Source organism: Cherax quadricarinatus, chromosome 93 (genome assembly GCF_038502225.1).
Source record: "Cherax quadricarinatus isolate ZL_2023a chromosome 93, ASM3850222v1, whole genome shotgun sequence".
Classification (NCBI taxonomy): domain Eukaryota; kingdom Metazoa; phylum Arthropoda; class Malacostraca; order Decapoda; family Parastacidae; genus Cherax; species Cherax quadricarinatus.
In genome coordinates, this window is record NC_091384.1 from 1,207,740 (window position 1) to 1,225,625 (window position 17,886).

At 41.0% G+C, this 17,886-nt stretch overlaps 1 protein-coding gene across 4 annotated transcripts in view; it reads left to right on the plus strand.

Annotated features, from left to right (window-relative positions):
- Nucleotides 1-17,886, plus strand: part of Vang (Strabismus domain-containing protein Vang) — a 149,554-nt gene that overhangs the window by 123,590 nt on the left and 8,078 nt on the right. For all 4 annotated transcript variants that reach the window (XM_053798082.2, XM_053798079.2, XM_053798081.2 and 1 more), the window contains exons 3-9: nucleotides 6,308-6,458; nucleotides 9,794-9,900; nucleotides 10,836-10,985; nucleotides 12,969-13,092; nucleotides 15,255-15,403; nucleotides 16,305-16,482; nucleotides 17,411-17,582. In XM_053798082.2, coding sequence (XP_053654057.1) covers nucleotides 6,308-6,458; nucleotides 9,794-9,900; nucleotides 10,836-10,985; nucleotides 12,969-13,092; nucleotides 15,255-15,403; nucleotides 16,305-16,482; nucleotides 17,411-17,582 — 1,031 coding nt within the window. The remainder of the gene's footprint in view (nucleotides 1-6,307; nucleotides 6,459-9,793; nucleotides 9,901-10,835; nucleotides 10,986-12,968; nucleotides 13,093-15,254; nucleotides 15,404-16,304; nucleotides 16,483-17,410; nucleotides 17,583-17,886) is intronic.

The following is a 17,886-nucleotide window of genomic DNA, read 5'->3' on the forward strand; positions in this document are numbered from 1 at the left end:
TGTAGGGCCCTGCTTATACAGCAAGTAGGTTCTGGACTACTGTAGGGCCCTGCTTATACAGCAAGTAGGTTCTGGGCTACTGTAGGGCCCTGCTTATACAGCAAGTAGGTTCTGGGCTACTGTAGGGCGCTGCTTATACAGCAAGTAGGTTCTGGGCTACTGTAGGGCCCTGCTTATACAGTAGATAGGTTCTGGGCTACTGTAGGGCCCTGCTTATACAGCAAGTAGGTTCTGGGCTACTGTAGGGCCCTGCTTATACAGCAAGTAGGTTCTGGGCTACTGTAGGGCCCTGCTTATACAGCAAGTAGGTTCTGGGCTACTGTAGGGCCCTGCTTATACAGCAAGTAGGTTCTGGGCTACTGTAGGGCGCTGCTTATACAGCAAGTAGGTTCTGGGCTACTGTAGGGCCCTGCTTATACAGAAAGTAGGTTCTGGGCTACTGTAGGGCCCTGCTTATACAGCAGGTAGGTTCTGGGCTACTGTAGGGCCCTGCTTATACAGCAAGTATGTTCTGGGCTACTGTAGGGCCCTGCTTATACAGCAAGTAGGTTCTGGGCTACTGTAGGGCCCTGCTTATACAGCAAGTAGGTTCTGGGCTACTGTAGGGCCCTGCTTATAAAGTACGTTAGGCTCTGGGCTACTGTAGGGCCCTTCTTATACAGCAAGTAGGTTCTGGGCTACTGTAGGGCCCTGCTTATACAGCAAGTAGGTTCTGGGCTACTGTAGGGCCCTGCTTATACAGTACGTTAGGCTCTGGGCTACTGTAGGGCCCTTCTTATACAGCAAGTAGGTTCTGGGCTACTGTAGGGCCCTGCTTATACAGCAAGTAGGTTCTGGGCTACTGTAGGGCCCTACTTATACAGTACGTTAGGCTCTGGGCTACTGTAGGGCCCTGCTTATACAGCAGGTAGGTTCTGGGCTACTGTAGGGCCCTGCTTATACAGTATGTTAGGCTCTGGGCTACTGTAGGGCCCTTCTTATACCGCAAGTAGGTTCTGGGCTACTGTAGGGCCCTGCTTATACAGCAAGTAGGTTCTGGGCTACTGTAGGGCCCTGCTTATACAGTAGATAGGTTCTGGGCTACTGTAGGACCCTGCTTATACAGCAAGTAGGTTCTGGGCTACTGTAGGGCCCTGCTTATACAGCAAGTAGGTTCTGGGCTACTGTAGGGCCCTGCTTATACAGCAAGTAGGTTCTGGGCTACTGTAGGGCCCTGCTTATACAGCAAGTAGGTTCTGGGCTACTGTAGGGCGCTGCTTATACAGCAAGTAGGTTCTGGGCTACTGTAGGGCCCTGCTTATACAGCAAGTAGGTTCTGGGCTACTGTAGGGCCCTGCTTATACAGCAGGTAGGTTCTGGGCTACTGTAGGGCCCTGCTTATACAGCAAGTAGGTTCTGGGCTACTGTAGGGCCCTGCTTATACAGCAAGTAGGTTCTGGGCTACTGTAGGGCCCTGCTTATACAACAAGTAGGTTCTGGGCTACTGTAGGGCCCTGCTTATACAGTATGTTAGGCTCTGGGCTACTGTAGGGCCCTTCTTATACAGCAAGTAGGTTCTGGGCTACTGTAGGGCCCTGCTTATACAGCAAGTAGGTTCTGGGCTACTGTAGGGCCCTGCTTATACAGCAAGTAGGTTCTGGGCTACTGTAGGGCCCTACTTATACAGTACTTTAGGCTCTGGGCTACTGTAGGGCCCTGCTTATACAGCAGGTAGGTTCTGGGCTACTGTAGGGCCCTGCTTATACAGTATGTTAGGCTCTGGGCTACTGTAGGGCCCTTCTTATACAGCAAGTAGGTTCTGGGCTACTGTAGGGCCCTGCTTATACAGCAAGTAGGTTCTGGGCTACTGTAGGGCCCTGCTTATACAGTAGATAGGTTCTGGGCTACTGTAGGGCCCTGCTTATACAGCAAGTAGGTTCTGGGCTACTGTAGGGCCCTGCTTATACAGCAAGTAGGTTCTGGGCTACTGTAGGGCCCTGCTTATACAGCAAGTAGGTTCTGGGCTACTGTAGGGCCCTGCTTATACAGCAAGTAGGTTCTGGGCTACTGTAGGGCGCTGCTTATACAGCAAGTAGGTTCTGGGCTACTGTAGGGCCCTGCTTATACAGAAAGTAGGTTCTGGGCTACTGTAGGGCCCTGCTTATACAGCAGGTAGGTTCTGGGCTACTGTAGGGCCCTGCTTATACAGCAAGTATGTTCTGGGCTACTGTAGGGCCCTGCTTATACAGCAAGTAGGTTCTGGGCTACTGTAGGGCCCTGCTTATACAGCAAGTAGGTTCTGGGCTACTGTAGGGCCCTGCTTATAAAGTACGTTAGGCTCTGGGCTACTGTAGGGCCCTTCTTATACAGCAAGTAGGTTCTGGGCTACTGTAGGGCCCTGCTTATACAGCAAGTAGGTTCTGGGCTACTGTAGGGCCCTGCTTATACAGTACGTTAGGCTCTGGGCTACTGTAGGGCCCTTCTTATACAGCAAGTAGGTTCTGGGCTACTGTAGGGCCCTGCTTATACAGCAAGTAGGTTCTGGGCTACTGTAGGGCCCTACTTATACAGTACATTAGGCTCTGGGCTTCTGTAGGGCCCTGCTTATACAGCAGGTAGGTTCTGGGCTACTGTAGGGCCCTGCTTATACAGCAAGTAGGTTCTGGGCTACTGTAGGGCCCTACTTATACAGTACGTTAGGCTCTGGGCTACTGTAGGGCCCTGCTTATACAGCAGGTAGGTTCTGGGCTACTGTAGGGCCCTGCTTATACAGTATGTTAGGCTCTGGGCTACTGTAGGGCCCTTCTTATACAGCAAGTAGGTTCTGGGCTACTGTAGGGCCCTGCTTATACAGCAAGTAGGTTCTGGGCTACTGTAGGGCCCTACTTATACAATATGTTAGGCTCTGGGCTACTGTAGGGCCCTGCTTATACAGCAGGTAGGTTCTGGGCTACTGTAGGGCCCTGCTTATACAGCAAGTAGGTTCTGGGCTACTGTAGGGCCCTGCTTATACAGCAGGTAGGTTCTGGGCTACTGTAGGGCCCTGCTTATACAGCAAGTAGGTTCTGGGCTACTGTAGGGCCCTGCTTATACAGTACGTTAGGCTCTGGGCTACTGTAGGGCCCTGCTTATACAGCAAGTAGGTTCTGGGCTACTGTAGGGCCCTGCTTATACAGTACGTTAGGCTCTGTGGAAATAAATGGTATCAAATACCGACACAGTGGAAATATAAACACATATGCAGTATAATGTGATCCTTTATTGACAACGTTTCACCCACACAGTGGGCTTTTTCAAGTCACACACAGATCTACCTGGGATGGAAGGTACGGGAGTATTTATAGTCATGTTCAGAATGTTGAGGTCAGGTGGAGAATGCTGCAATTGATGATCTACCGGGTGGAGTTATAGTCTTGGGTAGCTTGGCAGGGGTATTGGACAAGTTGTGAGTAGACCTTCTGCAGTGTTCTATGTTCTTATGTGGGATAGCGATGAAGAAGTTTCTTGGCGAGTGGTTCAGCTATGTTATAGAAGCCGTTGTTCTGGTTGAAATTGTTGGTTATAGAGATAAGCGATGATTCCAGGATTCTTCGGTATTGAGTGTTGTCTTCTGTGGCGACAACACTCAATACCGAAGAATCCTGGAATCATCGCTTATCTCTATAACCAACAATTTCAACCAGAACAACGGCTTCTATAACATAGCTGAACCACTCGCCAAGAAACTTCTTCATCGCTATCCCACATAAGAACATAGAACACTGCAGAAGGTCTACTCACAACTTGTCCAATACCCCTGCCAAGCTACCCAAGACTATAACTCCACCCGGTAGATCATCAATTGCAGCATTCTCCACCTGACCTCAACATTCTGAACATGACTATAAATACTCCCGTACCTTCCACCCCAGGTAGATCTGTGTGTGACTTGAAAAAGCCCACTGTGTGGGTGAAACGTTGTCAATAAAGGATCACATTATACTGCATATGTGTTTATATTTCCACGTTAGGCTCTGGGCTGCTGTAGGGCCCTGCTTATACAGCAGGTAGGTTCTGGGCTACTGTAGGGCCCTACTTATACAGTACGTTAGGCTCCGAGCTACTTCTGTACAGTGAAAGGTCATGGTAAAGTGAAACAAACTTTTTTCTCATTCAAATGCATATAAAAGCCTGTTAACATGTTAATATTATCATATATTAAGTGAACAATAGAGCTAGGCCTAAAAAATGCATATTCAGTATTCACATTACTTATCTTAAAATATTTTCCTGAGCCTATAGTGAGTGGTGAATGTATTTACCATAGGAAGTTTGAATAAATGAAGAATGTATTTACCATAGGAAGTTTGAATAAATGAAGACTGGGTATAATTAAAATCCTCTGCACTAGTGAATGCTGTGAAGCAAAGCGCTGTTAAACGGGGTCTTCCTGTATTCTCAGGTAGATGATAAACCTATAATGCTCATTTAGCACCTGTTCCCCTTCCTTGATCCAAGGAAGAGGAAGAGGGCTTTCCAATTCCCCTTAATGGGTATTCTCCATTTCTCTTGCTGTTAAATAAGTTTTTGGAAATATTTCTAAATCCATTGTTACTGGGGATGTCAATATGACCCTTGTGAGTTTAGGGCTTACTTCTGATTGTAATAACTGGGGAGTGTTTGTATGAACCTTATGGGTTTAGTGCTTAGTTTTATTATAATAATACTTGGGAGGGCACAGTATCAGTATGAGATCTGCTGCTTCATATCTCCTCGGAAGATTTAAGATTTATTTTAAGTACGATTTCTAAAATTTTGCATTAGGAAATTTAGGCAGCTCCTTGATAATAACAAATCAAATAAAAGTTCATGGTGATGGCAAAAATTCACACTACATGTATATAATTAGTTTAACCCTTTCAGGGTCCGTCCCGTAGATCTACGGCTTTACGTTCAGGGTCCAAACCGTAGATCTACGCCATGAGCTCAGCTCACTCTGATAAACTGTGAGTGGTACATTTGGGCCTAGATATGAGAGAATACATCTATGTGGTATGTGTGCACCACATAAAACAGATCCTGCAGCACACTGTGTATGAGAGAAAAAAAATGAAATCATGATTTTTCGATTAAAACAGCAACTTTGCAGTGTTTTTTCGTATGTTTTTTATAGTTGTATTTGCGATTTCTTGGTCTCATTTGATAGAATGGAAGACATATTACAGAAATAGAGATGATTTTGATTGGTTTTAGCACTGGAAATGGCTTGAAACTGAGCTCAAAGTAGCAGAAATGTTAAATTTTTGCCGATATTCAAGAGTAAACAAACGACCTCACACATCTAATACACACCAGCTGGTGGGTCTAATATACATTCACAAATATGGTGATGATATTTATACAATTATTACAGTATTGCATAACAGTAAATCTTCTATTTTTTGGTGTGAATAAAAATTCATTATGTGAATAAAAAATCAAAATGGAATTTATTTGTAAAGCCTCAAAACATAACTAATGAACAGAGGAAATGTTAGTTTAGTGCCAGGAATGCCTACATTGTTCATTCTGGACCCTATTTTGAAATTGGAATATTTTGAACTTTGTGTTAAATTGGCCAAATTAACAATTTCCGATCACTTTATTTTGTAGTTGAAACAGTTGACTTGGCGATTTCTTGTGCTCAATCGATAGAATAGAAGTAATACTAGTGAAATAGCTAAGAATTTGGTTGATTGGAATAATGTAATTGGCCTAAAATGGGAGTCAAAGTCGGCAAAATCGCCGATTCGTAAATATCGCTGACACATCAAAATTCGCGAGAGCATAATTTCGTCAATTTTCCACCAAATTTCGTACTTTTTGTTTTATTACCTTCACAAAAAGATTCTCTACTATTTCATAAGAAAAAATAACAAATTTTTTTTTTGAAAATTCTTGGACACTGGTGCGTGACTCCAGATTTGGGCCTTGGACCCTGAAAGGGTTAAAAAAAATCTTAAAAACTTAGAAGAATTACTTTTCTCTGGAGTAAAAATTTTTTTACTGTATTGAATTTCCTAAAGAAAATTTATTTTATTTAATTTACTTTATTATTATACAATAATTTAAATAGTAAACCTTGAGGGAGTGTAAACCTGGAGGGAGTGTAAACCTGGAGGGAGTGTAAACCTGGAGGGTATTCTGGGGGGCAACGTTTCCATGGCCTGGTCCATTCTGTACATATATATTATGTATGTATTTATGGATGTATGTATTTATCTATCTATCTGTTATATTTATGCTAAAGTAGTTGTTTAGTATACATATATAGATATAAGGTTATAATACCAACTTTTGCATCTGACAGGCGGGTCAGTGAGATGACAGCCGGTGTAGGTGGAGATGGTGGGATGGGGGGGGAGGTAATCGAGGTACAGATCCTTCCCCAGGATGACAACTGGGGTGACAACACCACTGCCATCACTGGTAACACTTCAGTGCGCTCAGAGTCATTCCAGGTGGGTACTAATATGTGTTTTTTTTTTTTTTTTGGTTGTCATGTCTAATCAAGTTTGTTCTAAATATTTTTAATAACTACCAGAGTACTAGGATGTTTTAATTACCAATAGAAATTTTTTTTATGCACTGATTTGATGTGCTGTTGGAGTGTGAGCAAGGTAACATGAAGGGATACAGGGTAAACTGGTTAACCAGACTTGAGTCCGGGAAGTGAGTACCAGAGGCGTCGTAAGGGGGGGCCCGCCCCGGGTGACACCATTTAGGGGGTGGCACCATAGAGCCTCTAAAGAAGGTGACTCTAATGACAAAAGCTATGCTGCAGCAACCTAAGAGAAAAATTCTTCGTTTCTATATAGCCTATTATAGGATTACAAGTACAAACAGGCCTGTACAGGGAAAATCATTTATTTTGATGATGTAATAGATGATTTTGCAGAATTGAAGGCAAGGAAATGAAATATCAGATTCTTTGAGATGTTACCTGTACTCCAGGTTAAATCGGAACTAGTGTTTTTCTTTATTTTTAAATTTTTTTTCATTGTTAAAGATGAATAAATGTAGGATCTGTTGGCTGTACTCAAAGTGGTATTTGAGTTTATACAGTAAACCCTCGACATTCGATACTAATCCGTTCCTGAGAGCCATCGAATGTCGAAAATATTGAAAGTCAAATTAATTTTCCCCATAAGAAATAATGGAAATCTAATTAATCCGTGCAAGACACGCAAAAGTATGAAAAAAATATTTACCACATGAAATATTAAGTTTAATGCAATAGAATAATTACAATAACAATAGATTAATAACAATAGAATAATTGACACTTACCTTTAATAAAGATCTGGTGATGATTGATGGGACGGGAGGAGGGGAGAGTGTGGATGGTGTTAGTGTTTAGAAGGGGAATCCCCTTCCATTAGGACTTGAACTGGCAGCCTCACCATGCCTTACCACACTGTGTATGCCACTACGATTCTTAAATCTTTCAAACCAACCTTTGCTGGCCTTAAATTCACTCACATCACCACTAGTTGCAGGCAATTTCTTTACCAAATCATCATGCACTCCAACACACGCACTCCACTTTCGTACTTTGCAATTATTTCTTTCTTCATTTCAATAGTCATTAGCACCTTTTTTCTCAAAGGGTTGGCACTAGAAGCTTTCTTGGGGCCCATGGTTACTTATTTTGCAGAAACAAGCACCAAAAACAGTGATAATATGGAATGTACCGAATGTATCCTTAGATGCGCGCACACTGGCTGGCTTGTAAACACTGGCGCACACGGTGCAGTTCAGGCCACATGTGGACACGTCTCATACGAATCGTATCGAATGTCGGGTTTTCCATCGAATGTTGAGGCGCGAAATTTTTGCGTTAAAATGCATCGAATGTCGGATTTATCGAATGTCGATGCCAACGAATGTCGGGGGTCCACTGTATTTCCTCAATATTACCATGATTATTTATTTTATCATTAATAAAGTTCGGTTTATGGCCTTTAAACGTTCTCAGAGCTAAACATTAGTCACTAGTCATGCAGCAGAGATGTAACTGGAGTTTACTACCCCTATCACTCCGCCCTTGGATTTCATGGGGGTGACACCAAAGATGCCGCCCTGGGTGACACTGATGATTCCGCTCCAGGTGACACCAACTCTAGCGACGCCTCTGGAGCATTCCGTTGTTTAGACTATGAAGGAGTGGTGGGGATGTTGCAGTTTTGGAGGTTATTTGAGCTGTGATGTTTGTGTACTTTTGGCAAGACAGATATTGGATGAATAATGGTGAAAATGTGTCTTTTGGGGGGGGACTCAAATCTTGGTCCATGCATATGGCAGCCCCAACACTGTACCCACTCGGTCATATACAGCTAAATACTGTACTTAACATAGTTAGTGTATAATAGATAAGCAGAGGATATTTGTATCATGCATTTGCTCTTGGGGGAGTTGAACTTCACCCATTTTGTGATTTTCTTGGGTGTTCTTATTTTTTGAACACTGAGGTAGGGTGAGCCAGAAAATAGGAACCTCATTCACCATCATTTATTCAATCATTGTCTTGTAAGAAGTGTGCTGACATCATAATTCAGATGACCCTCTGAACTGCAGCATCATCAACCATCCTTCTGAGTACAGTCACTGTGTTTCCCATCTCCAGGACTGCAATATTCACACTCATCCTTCAGAGTACAGGCATTGTACTTCCCACCTCCGGGACTCAAGTTTGGCTTATCAGTTTCCCTGAATTCCCTCATAAATACCAAATACACGTATAGTGGAATCTCGGTACATGAACTTAATTAATTCCAGAAGGCTGTTCGAGTGCTGATCTGTTTGAGTATCGAACAAGTTCTTCCCATCCAGTTTTCTGTTTGATTGGCTGTTATCACTAATCTTCGTAGGCCCCATGGTGACTTATTTATACAATACAAAAAAAAAAAAAAAATGCGAAGAAACACGAAATAGCAAAGTTCTGGCAGGTCATGTTTGTTTGGTCAGATGCTGAGCTTTGCTCAAGTAGGGAGCTGTTCGTGTACTGAGGTTCCACAGTATTATCTAATGTAAGATTATTTTATCTTGTCATTGTCAAGAGTTCCGAGTAATCTTAAAAGTTGAAATGCTTCTCAAATCTTACAACTTATGAAGGAAATTTGTTGTGTTTCAGCTAACAACTAGTTAATTGTAACCCAGAATCTATTATCCTATTGAATATTATACTGCATAGGAGAAATGTCTCAAATGTCTGTAAATGCAGACTGGCATTTGTAAAGGAATAATTTTCTCAGTGTACGTATAATGTTTTTGGCCCTTGTTTGTAAGTGTGGATCATGGTGACCCATGTTTGCAGGTGAAAGACATCCTGTGTTTTTCAAAATAATGTTTAATGGTGAAAAAGACAGTTGCACACAGGAACTTCATTGAAACCTGTGGAATATTATTATTCATTTATCTGACTGAAGAAAAATGTACCATGGAAAAATAAACACATAAGCAGTATAATGTGATCCTTTATTGACAACGTTTTGCCCACACAGTGGGTTTTATCAATTCACATTATACTGCTTATGTGTTTTTTCCATTGTGTCAGTATTTTATACCATTTATTTCCAAAAATGCACCATGGGTTTTCTTGTCAGTCACCTGACTGAAGAAGAATGTACCACAGGACTTCAGTCAGTCAACTGACTGAAGAGGACTGTTTCAGGCAGTTTCACTGGCAAAAGTCACAATAAAGTCTCTCTACAACTGTGCCTCTTCACCTCTTATCAACTTTGTTCCAGTTTTCTCCCCAAAAAGCAGTGTTTACTTATCCCCCTCATACTTACAGGATGTTACAATTATTGGTCGAGACCAAGAAACAGGTGTAACATTTACATGTCAACGTTACGTGGGGTCAGCGTTGTGTGCACTGGTGGCCTTCCTGGCATTCCTCAGGTATGCTACAACCTTATGCATCAACCTTAGAGAGTGCATGTCTTGAGCTTGCAAACTTTTCTAATAAATCTGTGACTGAATTTTCAAGCCTAAATGTAACCTTGAAAGCAGACAGCCTTAAAAATTTAATGAGTGTTTATGGCAATTCATAGTTTGATGTGAATAGTGACAGTACATAGGAGCGAGTGATGATGAAATTGTTTCTTCTTTTTTGTGTCGCCCTGCTTGGGTGGGAAACGACCAATGTGTTAAAAAAATAGGCATACTTTACCATAATTTCATATTATTTAGATAATAATAATATAAAATATGAAATTATTTCATATATATGCTAGTATTTATACTGCATACAATGTAACTTACTCCACTGTATATATTTATCAGTACAACAATACAATTTATATACTATGAACATGTGTATATAGTATATGGCAGATCATTCATGTTGTGATATCTGTATAGGTCTACGAGTCACTGGTATTGTAGATGAATGGTTCACAGAACCGACACGTTGAGAAATTAGACACATGTGCAACTCTTGGGTATCTTTATTAAGGAAATGTTTCGCCACACAGTGGCTTCATCAGTCCAAACACAGGAGAAGCTTGAAGAACAGGAGGAGAATGAGGTAATCAGTCCCTCAATCTTGAGTCGATGTGGCCAGTCCATCAATCTTGAGTAGAATACGGCATATGAGCAGAGAAGGAGCTTATAAACCGTAGGTAGGAGAGGTGCAGCAGTCGTAGGTGGTGTCACATTTGCCCAATGTGGAAGTAGGTTGTGCCCAAGGGTTAGGCATGCAATGGTAACAATGGTCTAATTGTCCAGACAATTGACAGTGAAGCCTGACCTCAGGTTATACTTTGAGATTAGAAAAAACCTTGAAAGCACTCACAGGTATATCACAGATATCCTAACAAAAGTTTATTTTTCAGCCCAATAGCCATGGTGTTGATCCCACGACTGAATGTGATCAAGTTAAAGAGCGAACACCTCAAGTGTGACTCCGAGTGTGATGGATTACTTATCAGCTTCTCGTTCAAGCTTCTTATCTTGCTACTAGGATCATGGGCACTCTTCTTCAGGTAAGGAATAAAAATTCACTTGGCTGGAACAATTCACAAATAACTTACACTGAGGAGAGGAACAAAAAGGCACAATACAGTGAGTGGAACAACACACAAATTACCCACACATAGTAGAATGCTCCAAGTCGAACCAAAACATCATAAATTTCAAACGAGTCTGCAATATCATAATTGTATGTTAAAAAATTAAATTAATATATTTTTACCCGAAGAGCAGGGGCCAAGTAACCCCTTCTCCTGTATAAATTACTAAATTTAAACAGAAAAACCTTTGTATTTCTTTTTAGGCCACCCTGACTCGGTGGGATACAGCTGGTTTGTTGACAAAAATTTTTTTTTTTTACCCTGACCAGTAGTGAAGTACAATACTATAAGTTATACAGCTATCACATCAATTAACAATTAGCATAGTTCAATGGTTATTTGTGTATATGAGAACCTTGTGACTTTTAATTTGTACTGCACCATTGTCAAGTCACAATTCTTTTATCTCACCTCAGATGTGACTTAAAAAATGATCCTGGACCTCACCCAATATACCATTATAATTATTTACTACTTTGTGAAGAAAGATTCATGGCTTAGTTGATAGCTGCCTCAGCTCACTACTGCAGGACTGGGGTTCAGTCCCTGGACAAGTGGAAACACTGGGCATGTCACCCATGTTTACCTAGCAGTAAGTAGGTACAGTACCTGGGTGTTAGGTGCCTATTATGGGCCACATCCTGGGAAACAGTTAAAGTTCCTCAGTGGAAATAATGTAAGTCAGATAGCCTGAAGACATGACTTTATTAGTACATCCTGGGTTACTAACCTGCCGGGTTGATAACCCAGACAAAATCTTCCACTACTACTATTACTACATACTAGTAGTAGTAGTAGTAGTAGTACTACTACTACTACTAGTAGCAGTAGTACTACTTCTCCTAGTTGTAGTACTGCTAGTAGCAGTAGTACTACTTCTCCTAGTTGTAGTACTGCTAGTAGCAGTAGTACTACTTCTCCTAGTTGTAGTACTGCTACTACTAGTACTACTGCTACTACTAGTACTACTGCTACTACTAGTACTACTGCTACTACTAGTACTACTGCTACTACTAGTACTACTGCTACTACTAGTACTACTGCTACTACTAGTACTACTGCTACTACTAGTACTACTGCTACTACTAGTACTACTGCTACTACTAGTACTACTGCTACTGCTACTGCTACTACTACTGCTACTACTACTGCTACTACTACTGCTACTACTACTGCTACTACTACTGCTACTACTACTGCTACTACTACTGCTACTACTACTGCTACTACTACTACTACTACTACTACTACTACTACTGCTACTACTACTACTACTGCTACTACTACTGCTACTACTACTGCTACTACTACTGCTACTACTACTGCTACTACTACTGCTACTACTACTGCTACTACTACTGCTACTACTACTGCTACTACTACTGCTACTACTACTGCTACTACTACTACTACTACTACTACTACTACTACTACTGCTACTACTACTACTACTACTACTACTACTACTACTACTACTACTACTACTACTACTACTGCTACTACTACTACTACTACTACTACTGCTACTACTACTGCTACTACTACTACTACTACTACTACTACTACTACTACTACTACTACTGCTACTACTACTACTACTACTACTACTGCTACTACTACTACTACTACTACTACTACTACTACTACTACTACTACTGCTACTACTACTACTACTACTACTGCTACTACTACTACTACTACTACTACTACTACTACTACTGCTACTACTACTACTACTACTACTGCTACTACTACTGCTTCTACTACTACTACTACTACTACTACTACTACTACTACTACTACTACTACTACTACTACTACTACTACTACTACTACTACTACTACTTCAAAACGAAATACATGATCTTATATGGTTATTATTATTTATATTTTCAGGCAACCCAAGGCCACAATGCCCAGGATATTCATCTTCCGAGCACTGGTTACGATGCTCATTTTCGTCTTCACCTTCTCTTATTGGCTCTTCTATGTAGTGCGCATCCTGGAGAACAAGGAAGAGGTGAGTCATGGACATTTTTGCACTCGATTGAGAGCTGACTGTATATAGAGGAGCTTTATAAGAGAGCTGACTGTATATAGAGGAGCTTTATAAGAGAGCTGACTGTATATAGAGGAGCTTTAAAAGAGAGCTGACTGTACATCAACTCAAAGTTTACATTAGTTTCTGTTTTAGGTATTAAAGCATCCTTGACTTGTACAGGTGGCATTAGACCTAAATGGCCCTCGTGCAGTAGATGAACTTCAAACCCGATAAACTAACTAGTGTTTCAGTTGGTCCTGGACCATTATCAGGTACAGAGTGAAGTACAGGTGGCATTAGACCTAAATGGCCCTCGTGCAGTAGATGAACTTCAAACCCGATAAACTAACTAGTGTTTCAGGTACAGAGTGAATAAGAGTAAGGGGAGATGTAAGTCAGGTCAGGCAACATTAGGAGAGAGCCAAGGTCAGGTTATTTCACATGAGTTGTGAGAATTATAGCACAATGCTACTGTACAGCACTAAGAGAGGCAAACACACACACCACTGGAGTCAAAGCTCCCTTTCCTTGGATCAACTCTCAAAGCCTTCAATTCCTCAAAAAATGTTTGACCTGTATGGGGGTTAGCACTTTCCCATGATTGTAATAATAATTAATAATGCATCTGGCAAGACAGTGATGGAGTAAGTGATGATGAAAGTGTTTCTTCTTTTTCGGGTCGCTGTGCCTCGGTGGGAAACAGCTGATGTGTTAATAATAAAATAAAATACTATAATAATAATAATAATACACTACTGAATCAAATTTGGGACTATGGTGTATTATATTAGATATTACCTACAGCTCACAACTGAAGGACCCGGGTTTAATTCTGAGCAGGTGGAGGTATTGGGCAAGTCTCTCTACACTTGCTGCAACTTGTTATCCCAGCAGTCAGGAAGTACCTGGATGAAAAACAAAAAGGCACAATACCATGATGAGAATAATACACAAATAACCTGCACATAGGAGAGAGAGATGCTTATGACGTCATTTCAGTCCAACTTGGACCGTTTACAAGTACTACTTGTACATAGTCCAAGTCAGTCCAAAATGTCATCATAAACTTCTCTCTCCTACATCTGGGTTATTTGTGTAAGATACCTGGATGTTAGGTGACTGTTGTGAGGGAGCATCCTGGGAAAGTGGTAGTATCCCTTAAATAGTTATGGGCTTTGACATGAGCTGAGGTAGGGTAACTGCTCTTAGCCTGTAAATCCATTGCCAAAGAAGGGCATAGAGCAGGAAGGAAGAAGGCCAGACGGGGAAGGGAAAGGAAGGGGGACCATGTACAGAGCTCTGATGTGCTATTGGAGTGTGAGCAAGGTAGCATTTATTAAGGGATTCAAGGTAAACTGGTTAGGAGGACTTTATTTCTGGGGTGGGAAATACAGTTACTGCACTGAAGGGGGGGCAAGGATGCTGCAGATTTGAGGGTCATCACAACTGTGATGTTCATCTGGCAAGACAGTCATTGAATGGATGACAGTGAATGTATTTCCTTGTTTTTAGGTCATCCTACCTTGGTAGGACATAGCCAGTGTGATTAAAAAAAAATTCAACACCAGTCGAATCCCAACAAGGCAAGGTGACCTTTAAGGAAAAATAAAGATTTTTCTTTGTAAATTTAGCAATTTAATACAGGAGAAGTGGTTACTGGCCCCTTGCTCCCGGCATTTTAGTCACCTCTTATAACATGCATGACTTATGGAGGAAGGATTCTTTTCCACTCCCCCATGGAGAGAAGAGGAAATAAAGAATAAGAAGAACTATTAAGAAAATCCAGATGGGTGTGTGTATATATATATGAATGTACATGCATATGTAGTGTAGCCTAGGTGTAAGTAGAAGTAGCAAGATATACCTGTTATCCCATGTCAAAATAGACCAGCAATCCTACAATTATGTAAAACAATGTTAAAAAATATATACAAGCAAAATGACTGCATCTCCATGGGGAAGTGGAAGAGAATCTTTCCTCCGTAAGTCCTGTGTATCATAAGAAACAACTAGTAACTCCTTTCCCTGTACAAATTATTAAATGTAAATAGAAGACAGCCATTGTATTAAAAAGAAGTGAATGCAGCATTTTAACACAACAGGTACTCTAATTTTTTTTTTTTTTTTTTTTTTTTTTGCAGGTACGTTACCGATCAATAGTATATTTTGCGGTGAGTCTGGTGGACGCACTGCTGTTCATCCACTACCTGGCTGTGATTCTCTTAGAACTGAGGCACCTTACCCCTCAGTACGCTATCAAAGTCCTCAGGTCTCCGGATGGAGAAAGCAGGTGAGACATTGATGACTGAGGTACAGGTGCTCCTTGACTCATGATGGGGTTATGTTCCGACAAATCCATCATAAGTCGAAAATATCATAAATCAAATATGAACATGTGATAATTAAGTAAATAAATAACTAATGTCACTGAACAAGTAAATAATTACTGTAACTAACTAAATACCAGTATTGAAAAGTAAATAAATGAATACATGTTACAGACTTACTGCTTTCATGCTGGACAGTTATCTTAAGTTTCATCTCCAAGTAATTGCATTGCACCATCCTAAAGTTCAAATATCGTAAGTCAACCCATCATAAATCAAGGAGCACCTGTATTATTACTATTTTCATAGGGAAGAGCTAAAGCTGTAGGTGTTGTACAGTGCCCTGAGAATCAAAGGTAAACAGATCTGATTTAGTTCCTTGAACCAGTATCTCTTTACTGGCATCAAGGCACCCTCCTTAAAGGGAAGTGAGATATTGAATATTTTCTCAGACCTTTATATTATTGTTAGATTCATCGGGGTAAAATTATTTGGGACAATTGCTTATCTGTGGTAATGATCAAGTGATAGAGAAGTGACAAGAAGCAACTACTGGAGTGGTCATTCAGGATCACTGGTTGACCTGGGGGACTTGAGTCCTGGAGGTGGAAAGTACAGTGCCTGTAATGTAAAGGAGGGGTTTGGGAAATATGTTGTTTAGAGGGACATTTAAATTGTTGTATCTGTGTGCCTCTGGCAAGACAGTGATAGTGTAAATGATGGTGAAAGTGTTTCTTTTTTGGGTCACACTGCCTTCATGAGAGACAGCCGGCATGTTTAAAAAAATAAAAAAATTATAAGTAACCACATATATCCAGGGAAAACCTGTATTCATTTCTTAAACTGATGTTGTATTTATTTCAGGTGGTACAGTATTGGACAGTTAAGTGTGCAGCGGGCAGCTGCCTGGGTCCTAGAGAAGTACTACCACGACTTCCCAATCTATAACCCTTACCTGGATCGTCTGCCTTCCAAGAAGAAGCACTCGACCAACTCATCCTTTAAATACTACGATGTTGATGGCAATGAGGAAAATGTTGAGGTTGGTCTTTTAGATACAGATAATGCTGAGCTCTGTCTAATCTTCTTTCTTTCAACACACTGGCCGTATCCCACCGAGGCAGGGTGGACCAAGAAGAAAAATGAAAGTTTTTTCTTTTTAAATGTAGTAATTTGTACAGGAGAAGGGGTTACTAGCCCCTCGCTCCCAACATTTTAGTCGCCTCTTACAACACGCATGGCTTACGGAGGAAGAATTCTGTTCCACTTCCCCATGGAGATAAGAGGAAATAAACAAGAACAAGAACTAGAAAGAAAATATAAGAAAACCCAGAGGGGTGTGTATATATATGCTTGTACATGTATGTGTAGTGTGACCTAAGTGTAAGAAGTAACAGCAAGATGTACCTGAAATCTTGCATGTTTACAAGACAGAAAAAAGACACCAGCAATCCTACCATCATGTAAAACAATTACAGGCTTTCGTTTTACACTCACTTGGCAGGACGGTAGTACCTCCCTGGGAGGTTGTTGTCTACCAACCTACTACCTACAATTGCTCTAGATATTCCTCTGAAATCATAGATGCTTCTGAAATCAAAATTTTCTTGACTGTATCTGTCAGCTCTGAAGATGCAGCCCAGCCTCCCAGTCAGTCAGAATTTCATAAGTGTCCTAGGAATGAGAGGGAGGGCAGCTCTTGTCTCTTAGATCAAGAGCCCTTCAGCACCAGCAAGGCACCCCTCTTAAAGGCCAAGCTACAGTACAGAATTAGGTAATCATTGGATTTTAGGTAATCAATGGGTTTTAGGTAATCAACAGGTTTTAGGTAATCACTGGGTTTTTAGGTAATCATTGGGTTTTAGGAATCATTGGGTTTTTAGGTAATCATTGGTTTTTAGGTAATCATTGGGTTTTCGGGAACAAAATATTACTAGCTCAAGTCTGACACTCTTCTCGTTTATTTTTAGGGACAGACACGGGCTGTGTTGACGGCAAGTGCTCGAAGACGTGACTCTTCGCACAACGAGAGATTTTACGAGGAACACGAATACGAAAGACGAGTACGTAAACGAAAAGCTCGACTGATCACTGCAGCTGATGAAGCCTTCACACACATTAAACGCATGCACGAGGAGCAAGGTACTCGTTATATGCCTCATTTCAAGTGTTGCTTTCTTTACGTTGATTTGTTTTGTGGAGATGCACTGCAATGTGATTTTTATTTCTATCCTTTGCTGTATACAATCTGTTAGACAAATATTCAACCATAATTAACACTAATAACATTGTATAATAGACTTAAGAGATCACATTGTAGTACAGTGGACCCCCGCTTAACGATCACCTCCCAATGCGACCAATTATGTAAGTGTATTTATATAAGTGCGTTTGTACGTGTATGTGTGGGGGTCTGAAATGGACTAATCTACTTCACAATATTCCT